Source organism: Falco punctatus (genome assembly GCF_963210335.1).
Source record: "Falco punctatus genome assembly, chromosome: 1".
NCBI lineage: Eukaryota > Metazoa > Chordata > Aves > Falconiformes > Falconidae > Falco > Falco punctatus.
Window position 1 is genome coordinate 108,530,789 of NC_137580.1, and position 26,690 is coordinate 108,557,478.

Below are 26,690 nucleotides of genomic sequence, written 5' to 3' on the forward strand. Positions count from 1 at the left end.
ACAAAGAATGTAATCGCTCCTCTCCTGCTGGCTGGACAGCACGAACAGACTGAAACACACAGCGCTGCAATGAGAGAGCCAGTCCTGGAACACTTGCTTGTATGTGACAGCTTGCACTGCAGCGCGGCAGCCACGACTGCTACCTTTCATACGCCCCTTGTGAGCCAGAATTTCTGTAGACAGATGTGGTGCATCCTTAGTACGTCTGTGCCGCTGGGTTGTTGGCCATTATTAACTATGGCCTGGGTCACCATGGCCTTTAGGCATATAAAGTGCCTCCGTGGATCTGAGCCAAAGACACTTCAAGGCAAAATAAAAATAGGATGCTCCCTCGCCCCCCTCAAAAAAAAGCTCTGAAGGTTTCTATAAAAATGTGAAGTTAAAACGGCAGAGGAACTTTCTGCAGTGGGTTCAGCTATCACTCCTTACTGCTCTGATGTACATAGGACGGATGTGTTTGCCTCATGTTACTCTGATTTTGTATTTGCAGTAACTGTTATTTACATACAGAATGCTTAATTTACCACCTACACAACCTGGCTCAGCCTGTGCCCCGTTATTTCTCACGCTGTTGCGTTCACACGGTGTACCACACGAGGCCACACCGTACTCACGGAGGAGCCCAATCTCAGAGCACGGGCAGGGAGTCACGGAGCTGGAAGGCGCCGGTTCCCAGGAACGGGGGAGCTGCAGTCTCCTTTCCCTGGTGTCTGATGTGGCCTCCCTGCCTGCCAGCACGAGGTGACCGACTCGTCTGAAATGGGTCGATTTAAAAGCACAGCAACCAGAGCGATGCCTCTGCCGATCCTGTATGGCAGTAACCGCACCGGCAGCACAGACCTGCCGTCGGTCTGGAGGTGCTGAGGGGTCCCTGGCACGGGTTTGCCAGTGATGAATCAAAACCTGCTCCGAGCAGGCAGCTGCAAAGAGCCACTGCAGTGTCACTCCGTCAGAGGCTGACTCTGCAAAGCCTGGCAGGCGCTGGGAGGGTGGGGGGTTACTCCAAGCATGAGCAGAGTTCACAAGGCTTAACGGATCACTAAAAGACCTGCTGGGCTATTTGTATCCCCACATCACAAGCACACGATATTAAAGATTTGTTCAAACACCTTCAGAAATCCCAGGAATAGCCTAAATAAATGAAATCGAAGTCAACACAGGCTTCTTAACATTTATTAATTAATCTATCAGTGCAAGGCTGCTAATTAATGTCACACTTGGCTGCAGCCCAGGAAGAAACCTACCAGGCACGATGAACAGTTGACAGCCTTGTAGATACCAAAAATGCCAATACACAGCCAGGAGGGTATGCAGAAAGCACATCCGCACGTGATCCAAACCCTTCATCCTTCATCCTCTTCCTCAGCCAGTAAGATGCTTGTGAGCTGCTCCTCAGAGACAGTTAGTTCCTGGCAGGCTCCCATGGCCTGACTGAGGTAGACAGCAAGTATATGTTTGCACTGCAAATAACAGCGCAGCCAAGTTAACAGCAGGAGCAACGCAGGAATGTCGTGCTCTATCTGGAAGCCACAAAAAAATCCATCCTGGCCAGAATGGGTCTAATGAAGTGCTCAGCCCTCCCAGGAACATGGCTGGTGGAACAACGCCAAGCCCTGGCACAGGCTGGTGCTCCAGTTGCCCAGGTTAGTTCTGCCATGAGGATAATGCAATATTCTGACACACAGCAAAGCGTTACTGGTCCTGATGCTCTCCCCAAACTGCAGAGCAATTGGTTACCCTGAGCCCTTCCTCACTGGCACTTCCATCAGCCAGACTCCATGCGGCAGTCCCATTAGCGGCAGCACCCCTTGTTCTAAGAGACCAGGGATTACTCATTTCTTGAAAGTCAGAACAGTAATGGAGAATGAAGAGCCCTCGCAAGGCCCAGCTCCACCCAAATACCACGGCTCCCAGAGGCTAGATTGTGCAGTGGGTCAGGCACTGCCTGCGTGGCCAAGTTAACACTTATGCGTTCGCTCCTTTGGAAACTTCAGGCTGCGCAGGTTCAAGGAGCAGAGCACAGCCTTCTCCCCTGCTCCCTGTCCTGGCCCCAAATTAAGGCAGACAACTTACCAGAAGGCTCTCACTCTTCTGCAGTACAGTAAAACCAAAAGCAGGACACGTGCAGAAGTGGCAGGAACTGTAGCAGGTGTAGAGTTTGCCAGAGCTCCCAAGGACCTGAAACAAAGGTAGTCAGAGGGGACGACAGTCAGAGGCAGCATTCACTTTTAATTTCTCTAACTCTTAGCCTGTGTCTGGACTGATGTCCTCTCTGCAATGACTCACAACAGGTCTCACAATACAGAATTGTCCCAGTGTCCCCAAACACTGCAGCGACCCATCTAAGCTTGAAGCTCCTCAGCTTTCTCATGGTCTCTCTGTACGCTTCTCTCCCTACAGGCGAGGAAGCACTCCTGTACGTACACCTGTGCTGGCAGCAGACCTCAGCTGCAGTGGCTTGTCTGCTGCTAAGAGATCAGCAAAAGGGCAGCAGCACCGAGCACAGAGCCGCCTGCCCTTGATCTCCCAAAGCTGGCAGCACAGCGAGCTGCCCGCTCCTCCAGAGACCTCCCTCCCCAGTACTGGCAGGCACAGGATAGCTGAAGAAAATGAAGATTTTCTTGTCACAAAAAGCCCATTTGTGAATCCAGAGCCACCACAGGCCTGGGGATGGAAGAAGCGCAGCAGTGAACACTTCAAGTGAGGCCTTTTCTAACTAGCTCCATGGCTGAAGGCTGCAAAGGCTCTTAGTGTTCTGCTCCCCAAATCAGCTGCAGCTATTGGAATCCAGTTTTGTCTGAATAAACAAAGTCAAAGTCTCCAGAGAAGAAGCCTCGCTGCTCCAGCTCTAGTTTGGGAACAGCACTGCCTCCTTTTCCCACATGCTGTTCCTCTGCGAGCCATACTCCCTCTGCACCATCCGCACTGGACACAGGCAACCAGGTGAGAAGAGCATTTGCTTTCAGCATGGAGAAGCTGACAGGCAACCTGTGAGCTGCTGGAGATGACTGCGTGGTGGCGCAAGCTGACCTATGGGTTATTGATCTTCTGGTTTCTTCAAGGCTGGAAAATAGATTTGAGAGCCAGCTGCTCTACCCTCTCCTGTTGCAAGGGAAGGGTCTGCGGGAGCAGAACACACTCACTGACTTGAAACAGAAACCTGCGCTCAATAGCATGGACTTCACTAATGCTCTGAAGCCCAAAGGGAGTGCACTCTGTGGCCAAAACACAATTATCAGAGTATTTGCCACCATGTGTCCTGTATCTGCCAGAGCGAGAGCAAATGCTTTGCGTCGGCTCTGTGGCCTCGACAGCTGGAATTACGTCTTTCTGGGTATTCCTGGGAACAGTGGGGATTTACACAGGGTAATGACCAGCACTGCCCTCTGCACACAAGCCCCTGGGCTCTGACAGCACCACACTCCCATACCAGGCTTTAGATCCTGGTTGGGTTTGTAGCACACATACACCTAGAGCCAAAGATAAACACAAAAAAGTGAAAAGACAGCGGAGCTGTGTAGAGCGCTGCTTCCTTTCAGGACGCCCCTGGCACTAAGTCCCTCCAAAGGAACATCATCCCTCCTGGTCCAGAGCTGCCCTTCCCCTGTCCCCTGGAGCTCTCTCTGTACCCCTCACCTCACTGGCACTTCCAGAAAACCTCCACAAGTTTAAGCTCTCCCACAGAAGCGCCTATGCCTCATAATCCCCCTCACTCCCCGCGAGTCGGGACACAAGACTCACATTCCTATTTCAGGGTAAACGGTTCTTTTTCCAGTCTGGCCTTTACCCCGGGCCCTCCTTATACTCCAGGCTGAGTTTGTTTCACTTGTGATAAGTTTGTTTTTCTCTAGCCCCTTTGATTGTTTTTTCCAAGATGAAGTATTCTGATGGTGCCTTTCTTTCAGAAGTGTTTTCTTTTGAGGAGGGAGGGAAGATACAGACACTGCCAGATTTTGGGCTGAGTGTAGCGTTCCCCCTTCCTGACCTAGATGGCAAGAATGCAGCTTCTACCTAATAAGGCAGAGTCTAAAATCCAAACACCACGAGAAAAGGTGCCTCTGTTTCTGGCCAGCTGCAGCCAAGCCAGGCACTGGGGTGTTCTCCTGGCCCTGAGATGCTGTGAGATCCTCTTCCGCTGCCCTCATCCCCAGGCGCTTGCTGGCTGCACAATGAGGAAAAATCACCTTGGTGGTAGTGTCCCTGCCAGGGCGTGGGGAGGCAGGAGGGCCAGCTGTGGCACCACGGCAGCTATTGCTGCCATCAGCATAGAGCTAGGCAGCACCACAGTCTGTGCCAGGACCTGACGTTCAAATCCTTCACGGCAGGGCAGGCTGCCATACAGTTCTAGGAAATTAATTAAAAAAGACATAAAAAAGAAGAATCCAATGAAAGCGCAGGATGTGAGCAATGCAAGTGACAGTTGGCAGGAGGGCTAAGGCAGTGCCTCTCCCCCTGCTAACTGGCTTCACTCCCACAGCTCTCAGCACTTCTGCAGGGCAGGTGTAGCTAATGGGTGCCCCAACTGCTGCCTGCTCACCACCTTACACTGCTGCTGAATCCAGCACAGCTCCACGATCAGCCAGCGTCCGCCGTCTCTGCAGCAGGTAAGACTTATTTATCCCTGACCTGGAGTTACAGGGGTTGGCTCTAGTCTGCAGCATAGGCAGGTATTGTACAAGCTCTTCTGGGACGAGTAACATCTCTGAGGTAACACCAGCCCTTGAATACCCCATCAGTGCTGCTACTTTATTAAGTAGCAAGGGCATGAATGCCCAGGCATTAAATAACAAATCACAGCTTTCACTTCACTGAGGGCTCTTCTCCCATCTCAGTTCCTGAGGGCAAGAGCTGCCTACGCTACAGGCTGCAGTCCTAGGGCCTGTCTGAACAGAGCCATTTCCCCCTGAAGCAAGTACCCAAGATGTGCTGGGTGATACGGAACACAAACAGCATTTCAGCCTGTGAAGTATCAACATCTCAGATTTGGCTGTGATGACCCAAAGGAGTTGCACAATAGGACCAGCCTCATGGCCTCAACAAGAACAGTTCTCCAAATCCAGCTGCAGGTGAGCACCACCTCACATTCCAGCTCAACCACATCTGGGTGCAAACGACAGAGCTGACTTTCAGAGGAAAAACTGAAAGGGATGACTGCCACGTGTCCAGGCAGCCATGGATGGTCCCCAATGCACTGGGCATGCTTCTCTGCTGAGGCAGAAGTGCACATAGCTGGGATATGTGTCTACACCACAAACACACACAAATGAAGAGCCAGTGATGCTACCCGGCTACTCTTAAGCACAGTATCCTACTCAGTGTTTCAGTTTCTACAGCCCCAGACTGTGTTCCTGTCACTGCTCCAGCCAGCGGCCTCAGGGGAGGCTCTGATCTTTGTTTCTGCATCTCAGACAGGCGGACTGAGGAAGAATTTCGCAATGGGACCAGCCTCACGCCCCCAGAGAAAACATCTCTCCAGATTCCTCTGTTAATGAACTCATCAGCGTGGCCTTAATCAGCAGTCAAACTCTGCTAAAATGGAATGCTGCTCAGAAGCACCTGCAGGCAGGGACTGCTTCCCGCAGGCTGCCCTCAGCTGGGATGGCACAGACCCCGGGAGATCCAGGGGGGCCGCTCACATCATACCCATCAGCTACCAAGTACGTGGAAGCCTGAGCTTGTCTTACATTCCCTCCTGGTGACCAGCCCTGACCTACCTGCCCAGGGGTTCCTTCTCCACAGGGGAACGGGCAGGTGCAGGAGAGCAGTTCTGACACTCGCTCTTTCTCCGTGTGTACCAGTTAAGCCAACTGCTGGGGCCATCAGTAGATACTGACCAGCCAGCTCCCATTCCGTGACTGCAGGGCTGCCTCCAGCAGGAATTTTTGACCCCTCACTTGGGTGGGGAGAGGGCTGGCAGTGTGGAAGGGTGCCTGCCTCGCTGCAGCACATGCAGTTTGAGGCAGCACTGTTCAGCAACGACCCTGCCCAGAGCAGAAGAGGGTGTCAGGGCAGCACCCAGCTCATCAAAGCCCTGTCACCATGCTTCTCTAAACTCCTCCACGTCTTCCTGCATCTAAGAGGTGAATATTAGGCCTCTTAAGATGCAGGTAACTCTGCCATGCTGCAAAAAAGCTGCAAGCATATGAGCACACATTTAGGCTCCCTGGGAAGACCAGGGGCTCTAAGCAGTCCCCATCATCCTTCAGACAAAAAGCTGCTAAGTGAAGACTGTACATCCCAGCCTGCAAAGCTTCGCCTTGTGCTGCAAGGCCCACAAAGCTCTGCAAGGAGAATGTGACCACTCTCTGTCCAGTGGCATACTCAGTCAAGCAACGCTAAAAAAGAAAAAGCCTTTAAGCACTCAATTAGTGAGGCTGCTGATATCTAAGGGTCCTGGAAGCAGGGCTTCTTAGGCTTTACCAAACATCCAGAGGCGAGCCCTCAACTAAGATCAAACACGTTCACGAGTCCTGTATGACTATGAATCATGTCTCTCTGGAGGGGCTGATGTCCTCTCCAAGGCCCCAGAAGCGATAAAGACTCCACGTGCAAATCAAGTAATGCAAGCTCTGAACACGTGAAAAATGTTTGTGTCATTATCCAGGCCTGGCTAAACAGCTCTTCTCTTCCCCTAGATGACCCCAAAGCATCTCGGCACCTCCAGTGAAGGAGAGAAGGCCCTTTGCAGGGAGGATGAGTGATACAGTGAGCAAAGAGAATCCCCCTTCTCTGGTGTGTGCCCCAGGTTCAGCAATGGAGGGGGCTGTGTTACCTGAGGGGGTGAGCACTGCTAAGCAGAAGGGACGGGGTGTTTCTTCACCAAAATCTTACGGGCACAGGGTCCCACTGCCTTAGCTAGGGTACAGCACACAGTGTCTCTCTGACTCCTGTGACCCCATGGGCTGGATGCAGCTGGTCAATGGCTCACAGAACAGACAGACTGTCCCCAGCAGAGATGCCACCGCTGCTGTGGCACAGCAGAGCAAGGAATTGTGCACTCGACAGAAAAGTCAGAAAGAAGTGCCAATGGCTCCTCTCTTCACCTAATGAGACTCAGCTCCATCTCTGTTCCTGGGCTGTAAGAGGCAATCTTTAGGGCTAACGTGAACTTGTCCCTAAAATGCCATTTTATGAAGAAGTTTCTGTGATTCACAGACTTGGCTACAGTGAACTAGAATGAAACCCACAGATTTCGCCCGCATTGCTTCCTCCCAGGCAGCAAGGATCCTATTGCCAAGCAGAGGTCAAGAGTGTTGAGGACACTGAGGATCTGGAGAGCATCAGGGGAAGAAATGCAGTGATAGCAGATGACACTCCATTGCACAGTTTGTCAAAGAGGAAGAACTGTCTTTGCTGGATAGGATGAAAGAAATAAAGCAAAATTAGCACTTCCTGGAAAACTTCCTTCTGACTGTGATACCCGCAAACATGTAAGAAATTGTCTCTGACTGGCTGGGAGCCACAAAAGACGGCAGTGTACCATGCTGTTCTAATTCTAGTCTGTGGCTATTGCTCTCCAGTATCACTTTAGGAGTTTGCAAAATACTGTTGTTCCCTTGTGTTTATCCAAGTGCCCTTCCATGTTCTGCAAGCTAGGAAAATATTGGCTCACACGTCAACCGAAAACCATCAGAAAGTAAGACTGAAGAGGAGTGTGTACCTGGTACGCAGTCCTTCCACTGGGAGACATGACTCGGGTGACAGAACGCTGATCCACCAAATCCAAAGCTGGGACAGCAGACGGGCCAAATATGAACTTCAGCCTGAAAGAGAACATGTCTCTAGTTAGGTCACATTGCAAAAGGAGACCACCTGGCTTAGCCTTAATCCATAGGATTTAGCCCTATGGAGGCTGGAATGCCTGTAAGCCAAAGGTTCCCATTGTCTCTCAAAATCCCTCCAGTGACAGCTCCATTAATTGTGATACAAAGCAACGGAGTGCATTTATCGTCTCAGCTTTTTTGGCTTTCACTAAGTGACCACCAATCCCTGCCCTGTCCCTCTGAGAAAATCCCAGGACTCAGTCCTTAAGGACAGCCTCTACTCTGCCAGATCCAAATAGGATCTGGTTTTTAATATTCTTAAAGAGAACTTCCAAATTTCCAAGCTGCTCCCAAACACTCCCACATTTCTTTGCAAAATGCCACTCAGATTTAATTACAAGGCATTTTAAAGATTTTTCTTATACAGGACATTATGGCTTATGTGTTTCTTCTTCAGCACTATGACCCAAACACTATTCTGGCTGCCTGCTGCAAAAACAGTAACATGAAGTGGTTCCTGTCCTGAACTAAAATGAGACAAAGTACATCAGAGACACAAAAGTGAGATTTTTTTCTAATTAAGTCTCTATGACTGCAACACAGTGTTAACCATGTAGGTGAGGAGTTATCGTTGAGCAGCATCTCTGGCTTGGTAGTCACTTTGCAGATCAGTGATCACCGCAAAGGGAGTGTAGGTGAAGTAAAAGACATGAGTTGTCCTTACAGTGGTCTGATCAGCCTTTTTGTCAGTATTTCCGTAATTCTTCTGATACAAACTCTGTGTATACAGAGCACTGGCACTAAACCAACTTATCAAACAGTGAATCTAGACTCTAAAATGGGAAACTTCGCTTCTGTCCAGCACCCTAAACACACTAGGTCATCTTCAGAGGAAACTGCACCTCTGGCAGCAAAAGCAAGGCATGCTGGCAAAGAGAAGATGCAGGAAGGAAATCCTGGGAGATGCACAGTGCTGGGGATCCAACAGAGGTTACAGGGAACAGGCACTGTCACACACATGGCCCAACACTCCTTGTTGCAGTGAACTGTGAAACTGTCACAAGAGCACAATGAGTGTAAACAAGGATTTTAGTGGAGGCAGCACCAGGTAAACAAAAGCACATGGAGGCAGACTTGCTAATGCCAAGGGGAAACAGGGACACACAGGTGCTCTGGGACACCTTAAATGCACATACAGACTGTCCTGGATGAGTTGCCCTGGATCAGATTATTGATCACTTGGTCTTGAATCCCACCTCCAGTCATGGCCCACACATCGCGCCTCAGAGCAGGGATGATACACAGCCCCTTGAGCAATAGGAAACACAGCAGCAGGGCTCCTTCCTCATCTCAGGGAAACATTTAAACCCTGGAGAACGAATGAGTCATTTTGCAGCGACTGCATATCCTCTATCACAGTCACAACTGAGGTATAAATTATTCTTTCTCTACCCACCAAACTGCATCAATAGGAAGCTAAAGACCATCTAGGACAGACTTAAGACACTCCACTGCACATGAAGCCACCAGATAGCAGTAGTTTTACATCCGTAAAGCCAGCAGGGCTCAAAGACAGCAAATGTATTCCATATAAACACCCAGGGACAGCACATGCTTTATGTCACTCCACCCGCCCTAAATACCCTTTCCCTTCCCTTCCAAGTAGGACACATCACCATGCAGGGATGCACTACTGCACAGCATTTATGGATCAGAAAGTGCCTGGAATGGGGTAAAGCCAAGGTGAGCCAGGTTTGCTCAGGCACCTGTTTGCTTCCTGCAAAACATTGCCTTTACACAGCTCTCTCTCTGGCCTCCATGCTGTGAGGCAGCACCACGGACTCACATGCTGGTGTCCAGCTGCTGCTGGGCTCGGTGCTGTACGAATCCACACCAGCAAGTGGGAAAATAGAGTTCTGAGTCCTGAAGGCACAGTAATTTCTACCTACACACTTGTTGTCTGCACTTCCCTGCAGGGAGGATTCTATCTCCTGCTGATGCCATGCAAGGGTATACGATAAGGTGTATGTCAAATATGAACAGCTATACCTTTAGCCTCTGGTCCAGAGAGCTCACAGGCTTAACAGTTATTCTAGGCCTGTATATCTGGCTCCAAAGAGCTCGGGGCAACTCAGCTAACTTTACAGACCTTTTATCTGCTGAGAGAAATCTGTGTAGTCTAGATTAGTTCCAAGGATAAACAACCAGAAAATCAGCAGTGATGAACAGATAGCACAAAACATGAGCAGGAGAGCAGGAGAAAGCAGAGGAACATTTCCAACTCCAGTGAAGACACAAAGAGCCAAGGCAGAGCCCTGGCGTCTCAGCAGCATGGCTGACCTATGCGTCTGAGTCAAGCTCATTGAGAACAAGCCAAGCAGACAGACTTATTCCAGGAAGACCAAAACTTCAGTTGCACAAACTCAAGGCAATAAGGATTGGCTTCATCTGAGGACTGAGAGGAGGTGGGTGGGGGAATACTCAACGTAAGACATTCCTTAATGATTAGGTTTGGGACTGTAAGGGGGCTGAGATTAATGAGTTTCAGTAACTCTTTCAAATTTGGGGAATTCTTTTTTTATGCATATAATTTGATCAGTCTAACAGGAAATAAGGGGAATGCCCAAAGGAAATTCAAGGACTTCAGAGATTTGGAAGAGATTCAGAAATTAAATCAGAGTCCTTCTGAGCTGCTGGTCAGAGGGAATTGGTGGAAATCTTATTGCCAAGAGTTACCACCCAACTGTTATTAAACTTAACAAGGGATTTTCTTTCATGACAAGAAGGAAACAAAAAGTTACAAGACTTGTCAAATATAATCCCAACACTTCAAAGGCCACTGTGGTCCCAAAGACGGAGTCAGCATGCAGACCTTTCACAAGTGTTATGTTAGATAACCATAGACTCAAAGATACCAAGGCCTGAAGGGTTCCCGGTGATCTCCTCTCCTGGCTAAATCACAGGCTGGCAGGAACACAAAGTTAAAGAGGAATCTGAACAGCCCTTCTCACTGCGATGGTGCCTCTTCCCTACCTTTAACATCAATTAGGGAGGGTTGCAGAAGCTGTGAAACTTGGATCTCTTAGGAGTCTGCTTGGGAATGACTGAAATATTCACAAGCTTCAATCAACGCAAGGGTGATGAAGCTGACCTGAGATGACTTCTAAACAGAAGATGACTCTCAGGGTAATCTTCAAGTTAACAATTCCCTTGTGCAGACAGATGATACGTTCACTTCTCCCTTTCTATCACACATGCCCATGACTCAAACAGAAGGGATCTCAGGATGCTGCTGTGCTCACAATGATATGAATGCAGCAGAGATGCAGCACTTCAGCGGCATGAATCACTCTGAAACACAGTCCACTCTCACAGAAAACTATTTCCAGATCTGAAGGTGGACTCAGAGCTCAGTTTGAACATTCTGCATTCCTGCATGTTTAACCTAGACAAATTAGAGCAAGTCATCACAGGAGATTCAGTGATACAGAGATAAATTTCATGAATCTCTGGAGAAACCCTTGAGATACTCTCTTTGGACCTTCATTTCCAACACCAGCAAAACCACGTAGCAACTCTGCATGAAAAACACGTACTGGTCAAACAGAGGAAAAAACCAGCAGTACTAGGATGAGAGCAAATTATCAGCTGCCCTTTAGCAGGACGCTTGGGACAAGAACTGAAGGAAAAGATACTCACCCCAGCAGCAAGTCATCAGGGACTGCAACAAAAAGAAAATGAAGCGTGATTTTGCTGAATTTCCCACTATGAGAGACATCAACATCGCAGGGAGGCTAGTGCCTCCCTAATGTACCCCCAGAGGCCACACAGGCCTGCAGCGCTCTAGCCATCCTCTCTAGCCACCAAAAAGCGACAAGGAGCAGCAAAATGATCTGCCACAGTAGTGCTAAGGCACTTAGCAAGTACAGCAATCAGAACCACAGGGATTAATTTTAAAAAGAAATGCAGAACCCCAAATATACTTATACGCATGCAAGAAAAGGCATAGGGCCTCAACATCTTACTCTACCACTTTAAGAAGTTGGTTAAAAATACATATATTGGTTTTCCTAAAACTCTCTTGGCATGAGTTGAGAACTCTGGCATCAAAACTTCAAAAATGTTATTCTTTTCCCAGCAGAGTCTTGCAGGGCGCCACTAGTTTATAGCTTTTAATACAGCACACAGAAACATAACGTCTTCACTTATTGGAACTTCTTGTTAGAATGGAAAGTTAGACTTAAGAAAATTAGTCTGTTTGTTGTAGCTAACAGCTTAGGCTCTAATCTGATCTTTCTGTTATCGCTAATGGGACACGATGTACTATGTCTCTGTATTCCACTGGAATATCAGGGCATTTGACTTTAAAATCCTTTGTTCCGACAATTCAAAATATTATCTATAACTTAAGATGTTGGTTTGACTTTTCCAATTTTATTCTAATTTAATTCTCCAAAGTGATTGATCAGATTGTTTCCAGAGTTACATCTCAGTGCTATTTTGGCGCTTTAAGGAGAAGTGTACCTTAAAAGGAATGTGAATGTTGAACTTTTTTTTTTCTTTTTTCCTAATTTAAAACAGGATAGATTTATAAAGCTCTTTTTAAGTCAGATGTAAATTTTGGACCTACTCTAACCTGACAGGAGCCATACTGCAACTATGCCAAAAAGCTATCAATGTGGTCACTGTATGACAGTTGAGACATTAAATCTTTGCCCATTCCTCACTGAAAACGTAGTGCTCAGACTACTCTGAATGTTTGGTCAGTTGGTTGGTTTTAGTACAGTTAAAAATACTCCTTAAATAGACACTTTGCTTAGGAAGAACCATTCTATGCTACTTATCAAGTAAACACAAACAGTAATATTCTTTCAGCACAAGTTACAGAACTATGGTAGTAATCCAAAGTGCAATGAAGGTAATTGTTCTTAACTAGCTGCTAGAATTGGCCAAGATTTAACTGTTGGCTTATCCTTGCTTCATTCAAGCAATGGGAAACTCGTTTTTCACCCAGGGATCTCTAACACCCCACCCTCTGCCGGTTGGTCATGAAACACGATCATTTTTATGAAGACTCCCCTTTCAGCTCTAATTTGGAAATTAGCGAGTCTATAAAACCAGCAGTACAGTAGGCACAACAAAATGCCTGGCTAGTTACGTGAATTATCACCCCTCAAATGCAAGCACTTACACTACAAGCTGTAAGCAAGCAGCATTCCCCTAAGTTCCATGTTCAAAAAAAGTGTCTGAACTGGTCTGATTTTTTAAGGGGCCTGACTCTGAGAAGGGGGCTGCTCCTCATTGTCTGTGCTTCAAACCCCTCCTTGCCACTCCTGAAAGCTAAGGCCACCCCTTAGGTAAGAGTCCGCAGAAGGTGCAGACAAGGGGAGGCCAACAACCCTTGTTCCTGCCTGAAGGTTTAACAGCGTCACTCCAACGGGCCCACCGCCTGCTGGGATGGTTCCATTTTATCTTTACGTACCATGTGAGGTCTCCTGAAAAGCCTTTTTGATCTCTTTCAAAAGCTCTTCTGCTACTGCTGGCAAGGTACTATCCATCTCATCAGCTCTGGCCTCATGACTGGAAACAAGACAGAAGAGACAGTGGGAAATCAGTAGCGTCGCTGCAGATACTATAAATCAGGACAGTTTATCCGCAGGATGGTTTTTCTCTATCCTGACCCGCCCGGTAACGAGGCCAAAGGCCTCTTCAGCAACTTCTGACACGCGTTTTTCACACGTTCTGGGAACAAAGGGTTTCTCAAAAAGGCACGAGTGTCTCTCAGAGCCCCCCACGTACACACAGGCCCCGTGGAAGGGACGGGGGGCACAGAGCAGGCAGCAGGCCCGGCGCTGGGCCAAGGCCGCTGAGGGCAGGGGAGGCCGCAGAGCCCACCCGCTGCCCCGCGGCAGGGGGCCCCCCTCGGCGAAGGAATGGCGGCTGCCTGGCCCCGGCAGCGCCTGCTCCCCGGGCGCTCCCTCAGCAGCCGCTCCGAGCCGCCGGGCCCGGGCCCGGGCCTACCTGCGGCCGCGCCGCCATGAGGGCGCGTCGCTATAGCAACTCGCGCCCTTTGCCCCGGGTGACGCGCCGGCCCGCGTCACGTGGCGAGGGCGCGCTCTTAAAGGGCCCGCGGGAGGATGCTGGCGGCGGCGCTGCCGCGGGCCCTGTGCCGCCTAGCCGCACGGCGCTGCCCCGCGGGGCTGCCCCCGGCCCGGGCCGCCTGGCGCGGCGGGGCCCGCGGGGAGGAGCGCAGCGGCTGGTCGAGCTCCGCGCGGGGCCGGGGGACCCGGCCGGCCGGAGGGGCCCTGGCCCTCCTGGGAGGTGAGGCGGGAGGCAGGCCGCGGCGGGCCGGGCCGGGGCGGCCACCCGTCACCCTGGGCCCGCAGCCTTCTCCCTCTTCCCCAGGGACCCCGAGGAGGACAGCGAGGACGCCATCGTCCAGCTGCTGAAGCGAGCCAAGGTGAGGCGGCGGGGCGGGGGGGCCGGGGCTGGCGCGGGCGGCCAGCAGCCCCCGGCTCTCCCTGTCCTGTCCCCGCAGCTCAGCGTCATGAAGGGCGAGCTGGGGGAGGCCGAGCAGCTCCTGCACCGGGCCCTGCGGCTGTCACACCGCTCCGACAACAGGCAGGCCATCGTCTACACCTACAGCATGGTGAGGCGGCGGGCGCTGGGTGCCCTTGGGGTGCTCCGGGTGCTGGGCACAGGAGCTGTGGTGCGGCTCGGCCCGCAGCCCCGGGGGGCTTCAGCGCACCCTGTCTCTTCCAGATGGCAAACGTGGCCTTCATGCAGGGACAGCTGGACAATGTGAGTAACTCTGGCTTCCCCCCTGCCCCCGAATTTTAAGAGGGTCTAAGATTTTTTTGATGTTTTTTTAGGGTTTAAAGATTTCTAAGCCATGTGGAAGCTCCTGAAGGTCTGGCGTGCAGTGCCCAGCAGAGACCTCCCAGCATGAAGCAGAATAATCTGCCTTGGGCCCTGCATGCTGCTGGGATGCTTCCACTCTTAGATTTTGAGCTCCAATACAGTGCACAAGGAAAGGAGTACTTTACTGTCACATGCCGCAGTCAAGCGTTTAGGTGGCTGTCCCAGGGAGAATCCTGGAAAGGCCTGAAGGCACCAAGGTGTAAACTCCTTGCTGGTGTAGCAGTCCTAAAGCAGAAACTGAAAGGAACCACTGCTTGGCAGTACCATTGGGCTCTGGTTAGCCTTTCACTTCTAACTGGTCTTGACATACAATGTAAATGCCACAAACCTTAAGACACATTTCTTCTGGTAGTCTGCCTCCATGAAGGGTAGAGATCTTTTAAGTGCCATCACTCCTCAGTATTCTCTTCAAAATTCTCGTTTCAGGCAGAAAAGCTCTACAAAGCAAGTATGAGCTATTTGCTTGCCGGGGACACAAAGGAGGTATGTCCTTCTGAGGAAAAGCTTTCAGCTGGAAGTGTTAGCAGAGTGGTGCACAACAATTTGGTCTACTTCTTGTGCTGTTATACCTCCTACTGGAGACTGGCAGTACTAGCTATGAGCTTGCCAGCTTCTCAGGTACTTGCTTTAATGGATGGAGCTTTGGAGACAACAGGATGGGGATTTTTAATGTCTAAACTTGTTCTCTGACAAAGTAATCTTTCTATCGGGGTAATACAAGAAGAATAACAGTTGCATTGTGTGTCCTTGTGGCAGGATGACAATGCAGTCCTTGAGATGTCCCTCAAGCTGGCCAGTATCTACGCTGCTCAGAAACAGTGAGTTCCCTGCTAAAGGCTTCTTTTACTTTTGTCTCTGCTTCACAGTGGCAGTGGTAGCCAAGCAGAGGCTCTTTAAGTATAGAGTGCCTGAGGAAGCTTTGATGTGACAAGTTACCATCAACCTAAAGATTTCGACCCACTGTCACATAGCACAGTGATGGCTGTTAGGACCTGCCCAGTTTAGTGCAGAAGCAGCCACAGGGGACGTAGCTCTTTAGTCTTAAATCTGTACCTTGCAGGAGAGAAGGCTTTTGAAGCAGTTGGTGGCTGGTACTAACATGTAGCTTTACTTTTTCAGTGAAGCTTTGGTGGGGGTTGCCTTAGCTGGCCTTGTCTGGGGGGAGGGGAGGCCCTCTCCACCTCTTGAATCCTTTTGCCCAAGGGTCAAGAGAAGGGTCCAGGCCACAATCAAGAAGAGGAGAGCAGTGAAGGCAAGAAGGGTCCAGTGAAGGGGAACAGTTGTCTTACAGGCCCTCTAGAACGAGCAATTGAAGGTGCTTACATTCATGAAGGAGCTTTGCTTTGGTCGGTTGTTGCACTTTGCAGGCACAAGTTAGCCCTGGCGGGCTACGAGTTCTGCATCCTGACCTTAGAGGAGAAGATTGCCAAGCAAAAGGACTTGCCTGAGGATGTCTTACCAGGTGGGACTGCCTTGTCTGCCAAAGGCTTCTCTCCTTTGGCTTTTCTCCATTTCCCTGTCCTTGATGTTGCTTTCGTATTGCCTAAGCACCATCTTCATGTCAATCCAAACTGTGTGAGTTTCCTGCTCTTGTAGGATGGAGACTCTTGCTTGGTCTTGTAGAAGTGATCACTTCCACTTCTCTCTATTTACAGCTGAAGAAAAGGCCAACACCCGTCTCTTGCTTGGGATGAGCCTAGACTCCTATGCTCGCTATCTCCTAAACCTTAACGAGCTCTCAGTGGCCCAAAAAATGTATGAGAAGGCTCTGCAGATATCAAATGATGTTCAGGGGGAGACTCATCCACAGGTGACTTGTACAATGGTAGCTGGACTGCTAGGGAAAGAAAGGCTAATCTAGAGAATGAGGCAGCCTTAAAAGCAGCTTTGCTGGCATCAGACATATGCAGCACTAAATTGTTTTCCTGCAGTTAAAAATGAGCGTACAGCATGGTAATATATAAATGTAGGAAACTTCTTACTGAAGGTTTCTCTGGGAAATACTACTTTTAGTAGTGTGACAGGGGTATGAACATGCTGCTTCCACTGCTCAAGACTAATACACAAGTCTTCCTCTGAGGCTTCCTTTTCTGTCCTGGTGCAGACTGTGGTCCTGATGAATGACTTGGCAACTGTACTGGATGCTCAGGGGCGTTATGATGAGGCATACTCCTATGTGAAGAGGGCAGCTGAGCTGGCAAAGGAGACTCAACACCCTGAGGAGCACATGGTGTTGAATAACCTGGCAGCAATTCTGATGCACAAAGGTAGGTAAATAAATATCCAGTCCATGTCACTGTGCTTGTGCTGACTGCAGATACCTGTATGGTAGGATTGAACTGCAGCGTTAGTTTTGTGTTACTGTTCTTAGTTTAAACAGTAGGCCTGCTGACTTTGTGTAGGCAGCCTGTGTTGTGTTCCAACTGAATTCAGCTGCTGAAGGATCCTGTCCAAGATAAATGCAGTACTGGTGCACCTGACTTAAAAGGTTGCTGGGGGATCTTGTTTCCTGTGTCCCGTCTGTACATACAGTAACGGGTTCCAAAAGAACAGAAGGCATGCTTGAGACTTGCTTCTGTGAGATCTTAATACTGAAGCAGCACCTTGTCCCATTGTCACTGCTGCCTTCTAGCTCTCGTAGTTGGCATCCTATGCTGAATGTCTTCTGAACCTCCCTAGTTCTTGATGTGGTCCAAGTAGTCCTTGCTTGTCCTTAGCATGTGGTCAGCTTCGGGAGGGAATTCTGAAAATGAGAGACGTAAATTGGCTAGCCATGCTGCTTTTTCCTCTTGCTCCAGATGACTTTCTGCAAGCAAAGCAAGTGTACAAAGAAGCTCTCAAGCAGGCACAAGAGAAGGGAGATGTTGCTTCTGTCCAGCATATCCAGGAAGAACTAGCTGAGCTGGCCAAGAGGAGAAAGGGCTCCAAATAAGTTGGGCCACAGAGTCCAACCTTGAGGTGGCTCACAGCAGCAAGGGTTGGTCAGTATAAGCAGCCTGAAACCAGTTTGGTGCAATTTTCCAGGGGAACAGCAACGATAAGGACTGCTTAACATAGATGGGCTGCTACTGCTTAACAGCTTAGCCCAAAATAAAGCTGTGAAATCTTAATTATGTAAACTTGTGGTGTAGTCTATGGTTAGAGTGACCTGCTATGCTAGTGATTTAATTTTGTCTTGACTGCCAGCAAAGTGTGAGTCTAGCCTGGTATTAATACTTTCAGTTAAGTAATTTGCTACTCCTGACTGTTCACAAAAGTATTCCGTTTCAAAACACAGCATTACTAAAGCTAAGTCATGAAAAAGAGAACAGGCAGGAATTGTCTCCCTCTTTACATGCTGGTTAGCACAACAGGGTGTACTTTTGTCAGTGCTACCAGTTAAGTATGTAATAACTTCAACAGCATTTCACAGACTGTACCTGTATTATGACAGAAGCTCCGTGTCCTTTTCAAACAGCTTGCCTGAAGATCAAGCGTGTTTTTTCTTTCTTTTTCTTCAGAGCATTTAGCATCCAAAGATAGAACTGTGCCTTCTTGGAGGAGGGGTGAGGCTATGTTACCAAAACAGAGCTGTTGTCAGAAATAACACTGTTACCCCAGTCAAGAGCACACTGCGTGCCAAAGCTGTCGTCCTTCCTTGGATAGGTCAGTGCTAGAATGCTAAGGCTTCCCGTTGGAAAAGATGGTATGTACAAACGGTCACATCTGTAAGCTACATGCCTTCATGTGAATCTAGTGTGGACAGCCTGCTTATACAACAGAATTTCAGTTCTGCCCTGCTGGGAAGCTTAATGTTAAAGCCAAAGGAGAATTAAGCCAGAAGTTATCAAATCCATATTTAGCTAGGACAGTAGAACTACCTGTAGTTCTGTCACTAAGTAAGCGACAGACATTTTAACCACTCATTTGTAAGAACTTCAGCTGGTTGGTATAACCCTTATTGTTAACTGCATCATTATTAGTTTACTTACAGTAGCATTAGCTTAACTTTGAGCTAAGAAGAGGCACGCAGGTTTTCTAGAGTAGTCTTTCCAGCTTCAATGAACATAAGTCACATACACAGCCTTTGTTCTCAGCAAGCTAGGAAGTAAAAATATGGCTGTTAGAGCCTTTCTGTTAGTACAAGCATGCCTGTAACACATTAGAGCCAACCTTTAAAGTTCTGGATTTTGGTTTTTAAAAGTGGCAGACCTTAGATGCTCCAGCAACATTAACTGGGAACCCTGCAGCACCCCTAAGGGAAGTGTTTTGCCTGTTCTTGTGAACATAGCTTGATGCTGCAAAACAAGAGGGAGACACAGGAAAAGCAGATGGAGAACTGATCCCCTTTATTGATTGGTCTGAATCCAGAAGTCACTGTCTACTGAAGACATTGTGTGGAAAAAAAAAAAAACCTTGAGTTTTATGATGCATGGGTTTTTCAAGTCTTAAATGATTTCATATCAGAATCACAAAACATATAAAGATGAAAGCATTGTGAAAGCGCTGATCAGAAATCAGTTAAAAATTTGTAGTAAACTACACTTTGTAAACATGATTTACGAACACCTTCCTGTTTGAAACAGGTCAGATGTAATTCCATACTTGAAGATTACTGGAATTGTGGTAAACCCTAACTTCGGCTCTGGAGAGGTTTTTACACTGGAAAAGTTAGAACTCTGATAACAAACTAAAAAGCAGCAACATCTTATGTGCAAATGCCACTCGAGCTGTATCTTAGGAGAAAGTGACTATCCTACTTTGGCTGTCTTGCTGCTGCAGCAGCAATAACATGAAGCTTTGCAATGAACATGCTATACTTACTGTACAGTTAGCAAAGACATTTGGCTGTACATGCCTCTTTACCTTGTATTTGTTACACTAAGAAAGTAAGAACAAGTGAGTTTTATAATGGAACTTAACTCTCTGCTCCAAATTCAAATCTACAAAAAGGGCAGATCAACTTGTTTTCCAGTACGTGTTGCTGTGGGAAGAAAGAAGTTAAAATAAGAGCACAGGTCTACAAACAAGATGAAAGCTTCACTACTTTTGAGCCAGAAGGGTAAAGGATGGGAGGGTGAGAAAAAAAAAAAATCTATCTTTGAGAAAGACTGCAAGATTTAAGACTGCTGACTGATCTATCCTTATGCAGTGTTTCAAAAAGTAGCACAATAATTCCATATTTGCAACACAGTGTCAAGTTTCCAAATAAGTTCCTTTGGATTATTTTTTTCCTTTTTCACACTGAGGGCAGAAAAGCTTTCCTCTGAAGTACTCAGTAAATTTGCTGTTGATAAATAGTTCTGTACATCTTCCTGTTTGTAACTGGACCGTTACAGTCCTTTCATAAGATGTAGAGCTTACATGGCTTAAGGTTACACAGCTGCATTATACCTTCCATACAATGTATTGCAAATACAGTGTTAAATTAAAAATATTTGGACTGGAAAATAACTTCAAGGCAAAGACTCTGTTCATCAAGGAGATGCAGAAGCAGTTTGGAATCTGACAGACCATGCCACCCTCCAACTCAGTGCTATCTGTAAATCAGTCCTTCTACCCCAGGAGATTTTAATTCCACTTCCTGAGGTCAGTGCAGCAAAAAATAAGATGCTTTTGAAGATGGATGTCAGGACACCCTGTGGTATCACTAACTAGATGTACATATACATGAGTGACAAGCACATCATAGATATCATTGATAGATGAATGATTAAGGAGACTCTCCTAGTACCATATACAATTTAAAAATAAAAATCACCCTAACGAAGTATTGCACACTTTAGGAGTTAAGCCAAGCATTTGTAAAGACTTCCACCAAAAGCTTGCTTGTAGGACTAGGGATTGGGATGGGGATGAAAGACTTCAAAATAATTATTACATAAAAACTTTAAAATCATATTGGAGGAAGGTAAAAGTCACAGTACCTATTTCAAACTGGTCGTAACAGAAGCCAAGTAGTTGACTCGTGTGTTGCTCAATTATTCTACAAAAGCATTTTGTTTTATTTAAACTTGGGATGTAGAGGTTTTTCTTTTTAAAGGATTTATCAACCCACCCAGAGCCTCTGTTCAGATAAGCCATTTGCTGTGGTTAAATATGACAGTAAAATGTAGTAGCCTGTTCTGACTGCATAAATGCAGAAACAGAAAAACACTAAGATAGGCTTTTGGGGCACAGTTAAAATTCCCAGTGTGCATAACAGTGAGGTATGCCTCCAGAAGCTGTTCTTTTTTTTTTTTTTATCCTTTTAAAAATGAACCATAACATACCCATGCAATAATATTTCTGCAGTGTTGCTAAATAAATCAACTGCACCAAAAATTTACAATGTGGCAGAATTTAAAATTCAAAGAAATATATCATCTTATTCCAGCGAACCGGACTATGTTAATGTACAGAATTCATTAAGGGGTCAGTCTTAAAAATCAACATTTTCACAAGAGCTTGAACACCACTGAGAAAGTGTGTCTAGGGAAAAAAAATTATATAAAAGCACAATGCCTGGCACAAGAAGTGGCACGGCATTAAATGGGCAATGATGCTAGGCTGGTTGGGAGGCTAGGGTTATGGTTAGGTGAGACTGGTAGGGAGGCTAGGGTTATGAAGAGTACTCTACACTGGAGAAAATGCTTAAAAAAAAAAATTACAAAATGACCCCCAAAGTTTAGGCAATGATTTGAACATAAGTACACCAGATACTATAGCAAGGGAAAAAACACTGCAAAAAGTACTCTCTATTTACAGAAGAATGATTTAAAGACATTATGGTTTTCTTTACAAATAGATGTAGAACAGGAATAGTCCACATTTTTTAAAAACTCTTTACATATTTATCTTTAGTAAGTGAACCTTCTCGATCACAATCCTCCAACGCACAGCCTGTGCAGAAGGCATTTAACGGACTCTCCATCAATTCTTCATTGTGTGGCCCTTGCTCTCTTGGAAAGTCTCTATGGGCACAAGTCAAAAATAGATTTCTTTTTTTGACCCGCAAAGTAAAAAAACAAAAATAAATCTGCATAGTTCAGTCATCACTGTCAGACAGAGTCTCATATTGTGCTGAAAGCAGTGGTGCAGGCTCTCGCTCCCATATCCTGTTCTGTTGGTGAGTGGTTGCTTGGCTCATGGACGGCGGGGCACACGCAATGGATGTTGGCGGTGTACTGCTGAGCATCCTCATCGTCAACGGGTTGTAAGGAAACTGTGTTGAACCTGAATCAAAGAGAGTTTCTCCAAGTCAAAAACACGAGCTGTTCCAAGAGATCTGCATCTGACAGACAGTCTAGTTTTGGTTGTGACAATAGCAGAAAATCTGTTTCAGAAAATCCTCATATGCTGTAAACTTTTGACCCACGTATCAGTGTTAATATGTCTACATCTGACCCTTCTACAAATACCACATCTGGTTTGTTCGGTTTGAAAGAAACCCGTTTCTTACCTGTTGATGAAGGCCTGTCTTCCCAGGCCCACACTGGAGTCTGTCTGTGGTAGTCCCCTTCTGAATGCACAGATGAGACAGAAGAAGGTCTTTCGGTTCCCAAATATCCCTGTCCAGGAATTGGAGACTTGGACTTCCTACTGTTTGACTTGCCGATTAGCTTCTGCTTGCTGACTCCCCCTCCTGGAAATAGAAGGGACAGATTTTACAAAAATGTTCCACTGCATTTTAGCCTCTGTATGTTTGTTTCTGTAATTTATCACACAGCAGCAAACGGGAGTTTCACACTAGTGCCTTCTGAAATGATTTACTATGACTGGTGACCATACAGGCTAGTCTTCTAACACAGTATTGCTAGAAAAACCCTATTCTTATCACAATGGGGTTATATTTCCACTTTCAGGAAGGGGGATGTTTTCAGTTCAAGGTAGCTCCCACTGTTGCGTGTTCCTTATAGGTGATGTGCTACACGTGGATTTTCATCAAACCACCAAGAAGCTTCAGGTACCTAATACACGCTGCTATCTCTTCCCCATTCCATTAGTATTGTCCTTCTCCCAAGAAATAGTGGCTAACACTTCGGAAGTCACCAGCACTATTTTGAAAGCCAAGACCACTTCAGGGAATGGAAACAGCATCTCTATCACTTCCAGAGGAAAGACTGATTTTCAGCGACAACAAGTTCATTCAAACACTTAATTTATGTATTTCTTTACGGCCATTAAATATTTAGACCTCACCTGAATTCGGTGACGGATTAGCTTCTTCCCTACGCGTCTCGTTACTTGCTGATACCGCAGCACTGGAAGTGCCAGGTGCTACCGCAATAGACTGTGACATTACAACTCCATGCTCCTCACTCTTGTCATCAAAGTTTCCCATCAATGCTTTCCTAATAATGTCTTCCAAACCCAGATTACTGGCAGGATCTGCAAAGGAATGACCCCTAGAACTGACTGCACCTGGGAGATAAAAGAAAACATACAGGAAAACGTGGGAGGAGTGGCAAAAAAACATATCTCAGAGAAATTACAAAGGGATATGGGAAAAGATTTTAGAAGCAGAAAGGTGTGGGGGGTAAAAAACAACCAAAGATTAGAATGTTTTTAACACAAAGCTACATTCTCCAAAGCAGCTCACAATGGCTACAAGTTAGACATGCCAACACTGAAGGGCTACGTCAGTGGTGCCACTGAGTGTCAGACTCTTTGCAAAAGGGTAAATTTTTCTGTTTTATTGGGGTTTTTTAAATAGCAAAGGAAGCTGAGCGTGCTGATTGTGATAGCATATTAAGTAAAATCTGCAGCTATTATTCAGTTGTAAGAAAGGAGACCAGAAGAATATTTCTCTCATTAATAATCCATACTAATTTGTCTTATGAAATGTGATACACGGCAAATATTTATTCCGAAAACTTGCCCTCCATCTAAATTAATGGAGATCAGTAATTTCTCCAGTTAAAAGACAGAAGGGGTAACGACTGACCAAAATAATGTAAAGTCAATCTGTGGCACAACTTTTATATCTGAATCTTGAGTTATCTCCCACATTGAGTACAAATCTCTGCCTACCTCTTTAACACAGTAAAAGTGTGGGTTATATTTAATTTCCTCATCTCACAGAAAGTTGGTGGGCTTTATTATGCATGTATTATAGGAAAAAAAATACCAGTATTTAAAATACTCCAGTTTATAAAGTAAATTGCATTTGATAAATTAAGCTCAAGTTTTGTTGAACTACACTTCATTTAAATCGTATTTAAGTGAGATGCTAACCAATTTCATGACTTCTACCTCTGTGTAAGGTTTGCATTGATCTTTTTCTGGTTTACTTTTGGTTTACTTTTTCTGGAATATTTTACTGAAAAACTTACCTGAGGTAGTGACTGCTGGCAAATTGAATATTTCAGTCCCTGGCTGCGCAGCTGCTGTAATTAAAACACAACATTTCATTGAGTTTTTCAGTACTGATGATCACTGTAAATGATCACTACTAGTCCTAACAGACGAGGTATAATTACTTTTGAACTATTTTCAATGTTCATTTTTTTCCCTTCTCAATCTTCTAAGATGAAAGTGCTTCTATGTGTTCTCAGGAAAATGATCTGTATCAGGGTAAAAGTATCTTATATGGTCATGGCTAACCTTCTTTTAAAGATGTTACTTCAGGAAGCAGACTGACCTTTTGACATTTCACAATCTGTGGACTTTAAAATGCAAAACTGCATTTGATTCACTAAATGCAAATTTTGACATGCGAACCTTACAGACCGAGTATTTGCACGTATTAAAAAAATAAATGGCAACAACTCTGGAGTCAATAAACCACCCCCTCTCCCACATTATCTGTATTATGTCAAATTTGAGAATGAAGATTTTAAACCATAACACTGAATTCAATATAGAAATGAAAAGATTAGTAGCAGCAATGGCAAACACCAAGCATGCACATAAGTTTTCAACAGAGCAGCATCTATCGGGCACACAATGGGGATCCAATAAAAATAATACAGCAACTCTTACTGACACAGCTTTGTTTCTCAGAACAAGGTTAATTTGTCGCTCAGTGCAAGAACGTTCACTTTCAGATAAACTCTTCTTAGGCACTGAGTTTACAACCAGCTTAAGCTCTCATTACCAGTAATTTTGCTGCAAAGTTCTGTTAAGGTTTCCAAGAGAAAAACAAAAATATAGGTCTAGTATCATATTCTACCATGTCAGTATCCATGACTGAAACTGTATCAAAACATGGCTTTTTAACAGCCATATTCATAAGGGCCAAAACACAAAACATTCAGTTTCAAGACACTTTTCCAAAAAGGAAAATGCATAATAGTTAGTGTTGATACAAAACTAACTACAGACACAAAGTTAACGAAAATAACGTCAGATTTAAACAACTCTTGTTAGTTACGTGTTTTTTCCACAGTTTTCAGAAACCATTTCCATCTCACAAAGTAAGTGTTAAAAAGTTTACATATGGCAGTCCTATATACACCAGCATTCCCCCCCAAAAAAGAGAGGAAAAAAGGAAAAAAAATACTAATATTCCAGTTCTTTGGTCATAAATTATTATACATGTGTTTTATATTCATAGCTTTATATTCATTCATGTCATTTGAAACATATTTAGGTCAGGGCATCTGTGGATGGCAGTCACATAAAGCTTAAGCTGGAAAAATTCAGAGAAAAGCCAAGTCCTGCATACCCATGTCAGCATCACCTCCGCCAGATGAGTTCAGCTTTCGAAATATCTCCTGTTTCTTGGATTTTACCATTGGTGAAGTGTTCTCAAGTTTGGTGAAAAACGAAGGCAGGTAGCTTATACTACCTGGAGAGCGAGAGTCAGTCCTGCCAAGACCAACATGTGTCAGAAAGAGAGAATGTTTTTGAAGACGTACATTTAAATCTTTCCAAATGCAGCCAGGCAGAAACCACCAACGTTAATATGAGCTTTAAGACCCTTTCCTCAGCCTGGATTTTTGGGACTAGACAAGTCTAATCATTCTCTAAGAACATCTGCTGTATCCAGGTAACATTTAAGATTCTACAACACAGAGAAAAAGTGACCGTGTCATTGTGCTGGGGACTGGTACAGGATGATGCTCTTACAAGTTATCTCAGGGCACCTCCTTCTGCCTTGCAACCTGCATTCTGGCTGAAGTTTGCACTGCAGATTGGTAGATGACAAAATGTTGAAGCTAGAAGCCCAGATACTCATCCTAGCTGCTCCTCCTAGTTACAATCATCTTCTTACTTTTGTCCCCACCATGCCACTAAAAAGGATGCATTCCTTTTTAAGTCTGCTCACCCACCGTCACACATGGTCCAAGCAAATAAGCTATTTCAGACATTTGGGGAAACCAGGTAAAATAATCTTATGGACTGGAATCTGGTTCAAGAGCTGCCAGTTAGCCACCCTTGCTCTATGACACAAATTCACACCAGGATCCACATTCCGTATTTCATAACCCTTATCAATTTTACATTCACAGTAGCTGGCACACATTCTGCACATAACTTCCGTCACATTAACATAAAAAAAATTGCTGAAGTAAATGTCAAACTGACAAGGGTTGTGTTTTACCTTCAGATCTTAAAATACGCAATTTTAAGGCTGTTTATAAAGATGATAAAGGCAGTAGTATTCCACTTAAAGAATTTTAAGAAAAAAAAAAAAAATAAAGCATGAACAAATTCAGGTGAGAAATCTAAGCTAAGCTAGTACCAGGGTCATGAACAGCTTGCACTGTTTTCAAAAGTAGATGAAATGACCAACTGTATGTCCACTGTGACACAATATTCCAGTTTAAGCAGCAGCAATCTGGCAAATCAGCTTTAATTAGAAAAAAAGAAAGAAACAAACAAAAACCCCAGGACATGCCACCCCATACTTAAATTAAAAAATAATCTGAAAATAAATTTAAAAATAGAGACACTAGACTTCCTAAACCAAGATCCTTAAAATTCTATAAAGTGCAGTCTTCCGTGCTACGACCCTGAAAATCCCTTTGCATCTAGGTCACATCCATCACAGACAGTAACAACCCTGCCAGTAACTGCAGAGTGGGGGCAGAAAAACCCCAA

General features: G+C 45.9%; 3 protein-coding genes across 9 annotated transcripts in view; 1 reads left to right on the forward strand and 2 right to left on the reverse strand.

Moving 5' to 3' along the window:
- The window catches only part of ZSWIM7 (zinc finger SWIM-type containing 7), a 22,551-nt gene extending 8,709 nt beyond the window's left edge, over positions 1-13,842 (reverse strand). Inside the window, exons 1-6 of one of the 2 annotated variants that reach the window (XM_080384590.1) lie at positions 13,785-13,842; positions 13,246-13,343; positions 11,463-11,484; positions 7,661-7,763; positions 2,074-2,178; positions 1,158-1,460 (exon numbers count right to left, since the gene is read on the reverse strand). In XM_080384590.1, coding sequence (XP_080240716.1) covers positions 1,344-1,460; positions 2,074-2,178; positions 7,661-7,763; positions 11,463-11,484; positions 13,246-13,321 — 423 coding nt within the window. In that variant the 5' untranslated portion in view covers positions 13,322-13,343; positions 13,785-13,842 and the 3' untranslated portion in view covers positions 1,158-1,343. Of the gene's footprint in view, positions 1-1,157; positions 1,461-2,073; positions 2,179-7,660; positions 7,764-11,462; positions 11,485-13,245; positions 13,344-13,784 lie in introns of those variants that run through there. The other variant, XM_080384591.1, reaches the window with a different exon arrangement.
- A 17-nt stretch (positions 13,843-13,859) lies between these two features.
- On the forward strand, positions 13,860-18,157 carry TTC19 (tetratricopeptide repeat domain 19). 3 transcript variants are annotated; one of them, XM_080384138.1, is made up of 10 exons: positions 13,860-14,084; positions 14,169-14,223; positions 14,302-14,412; positions 14,526-14,564; positions 15,111-15,167; positions 15,441-15,502; positions 16,052-16,146; positions 16,340-16,494; positions 16,789-16,951; positions 17,483-18,157. In XM_080384138.1, exons 3-10 carry the CDS (start codon positions 14,311-14,313, stop codon positions 17,614-17,616), a joined length of 807 nt encoding a protein of 268 aa, XP_080240264.1. In that variant the 5' UTR covers positions 13,860-14,084; positions 14,169-14,223; positions 14,302-14,310; the 3' UTR covers positions 17,617-18,157. The 3 variants fall into 3 exon arrangements, with proteins under 3 accessions (XP_080240264.1, XP_080240266.1, XP_080240265.1); XM_080384140.1 differs by having other exon boundaries at positions 13,861-14,084; positions 14,150-14,223; XM_080384139.1 differs by having other exon boundaries at positions 13,864-14,084; positions 14,150-14,412.
- A 3,212-nt stretch (positions 18,158-21,369) lies between these two features.
- Positions 21,370-26,690, reverse strand: part of NCOR1 (nuclear receptor corepressor 1) — a 73,579-nt gene continuing 68,258 nt past the window's right edge. For all 4 annotated transcript variants that reach the window (XM_080382218.1, XM_080382217.1, XM_080382219.1 and 1 more), the window contains 5 exons: positions 25,312-25,454; positions 23,978-24,031; positions 22,845-23,066; positions 22,105-22,287; positions 21,370-21,878 (listed from right to left, as the gene is read on the reverse strand). In XM_080382218.1, the coding sequence (XP_080238344.1) occupies positions 21,691-21,878; positions 22,105-22,287; positions 22,845-23,066; positions 23,978-24,031; positions 25,312-25,454 (790 nt within the window). In that variant the 3' untranslated portion in view covers positions 21,370-21,690. The remainder of the gene's footprint in view (positions 21,879-22,104; positions 22,288-22,844; positions 23,067-23,977; positions 24,032-25,311; positions 25,455-26,690) is intronic.

Bases quoted from the DNA above. Each gene is read 5' to 3' on its own strand.
- TTC19 (XM_080384139.1), top strand. From the start codon at position 13,901: ATGCTGGCGGCGGCGCTGCCGCGGGCCCTGTGCCGCCTAGCCGCACGG. The intron at 14,565-15,110 runs GTGAGTAACTCT...TTCTCGTTTCAG, and splicing joins TGCAGGGACAGCTGGACAAT to GCAGAAAAGCTCTACAAAGC. The intron at 16,952-17,482 runs GTAGGTAAATAA...CTCTTGCTCCAG, and splicing joins AGCAATTCTGATGCACAAAG to ATGACTTTCTGCAAGCAAAG.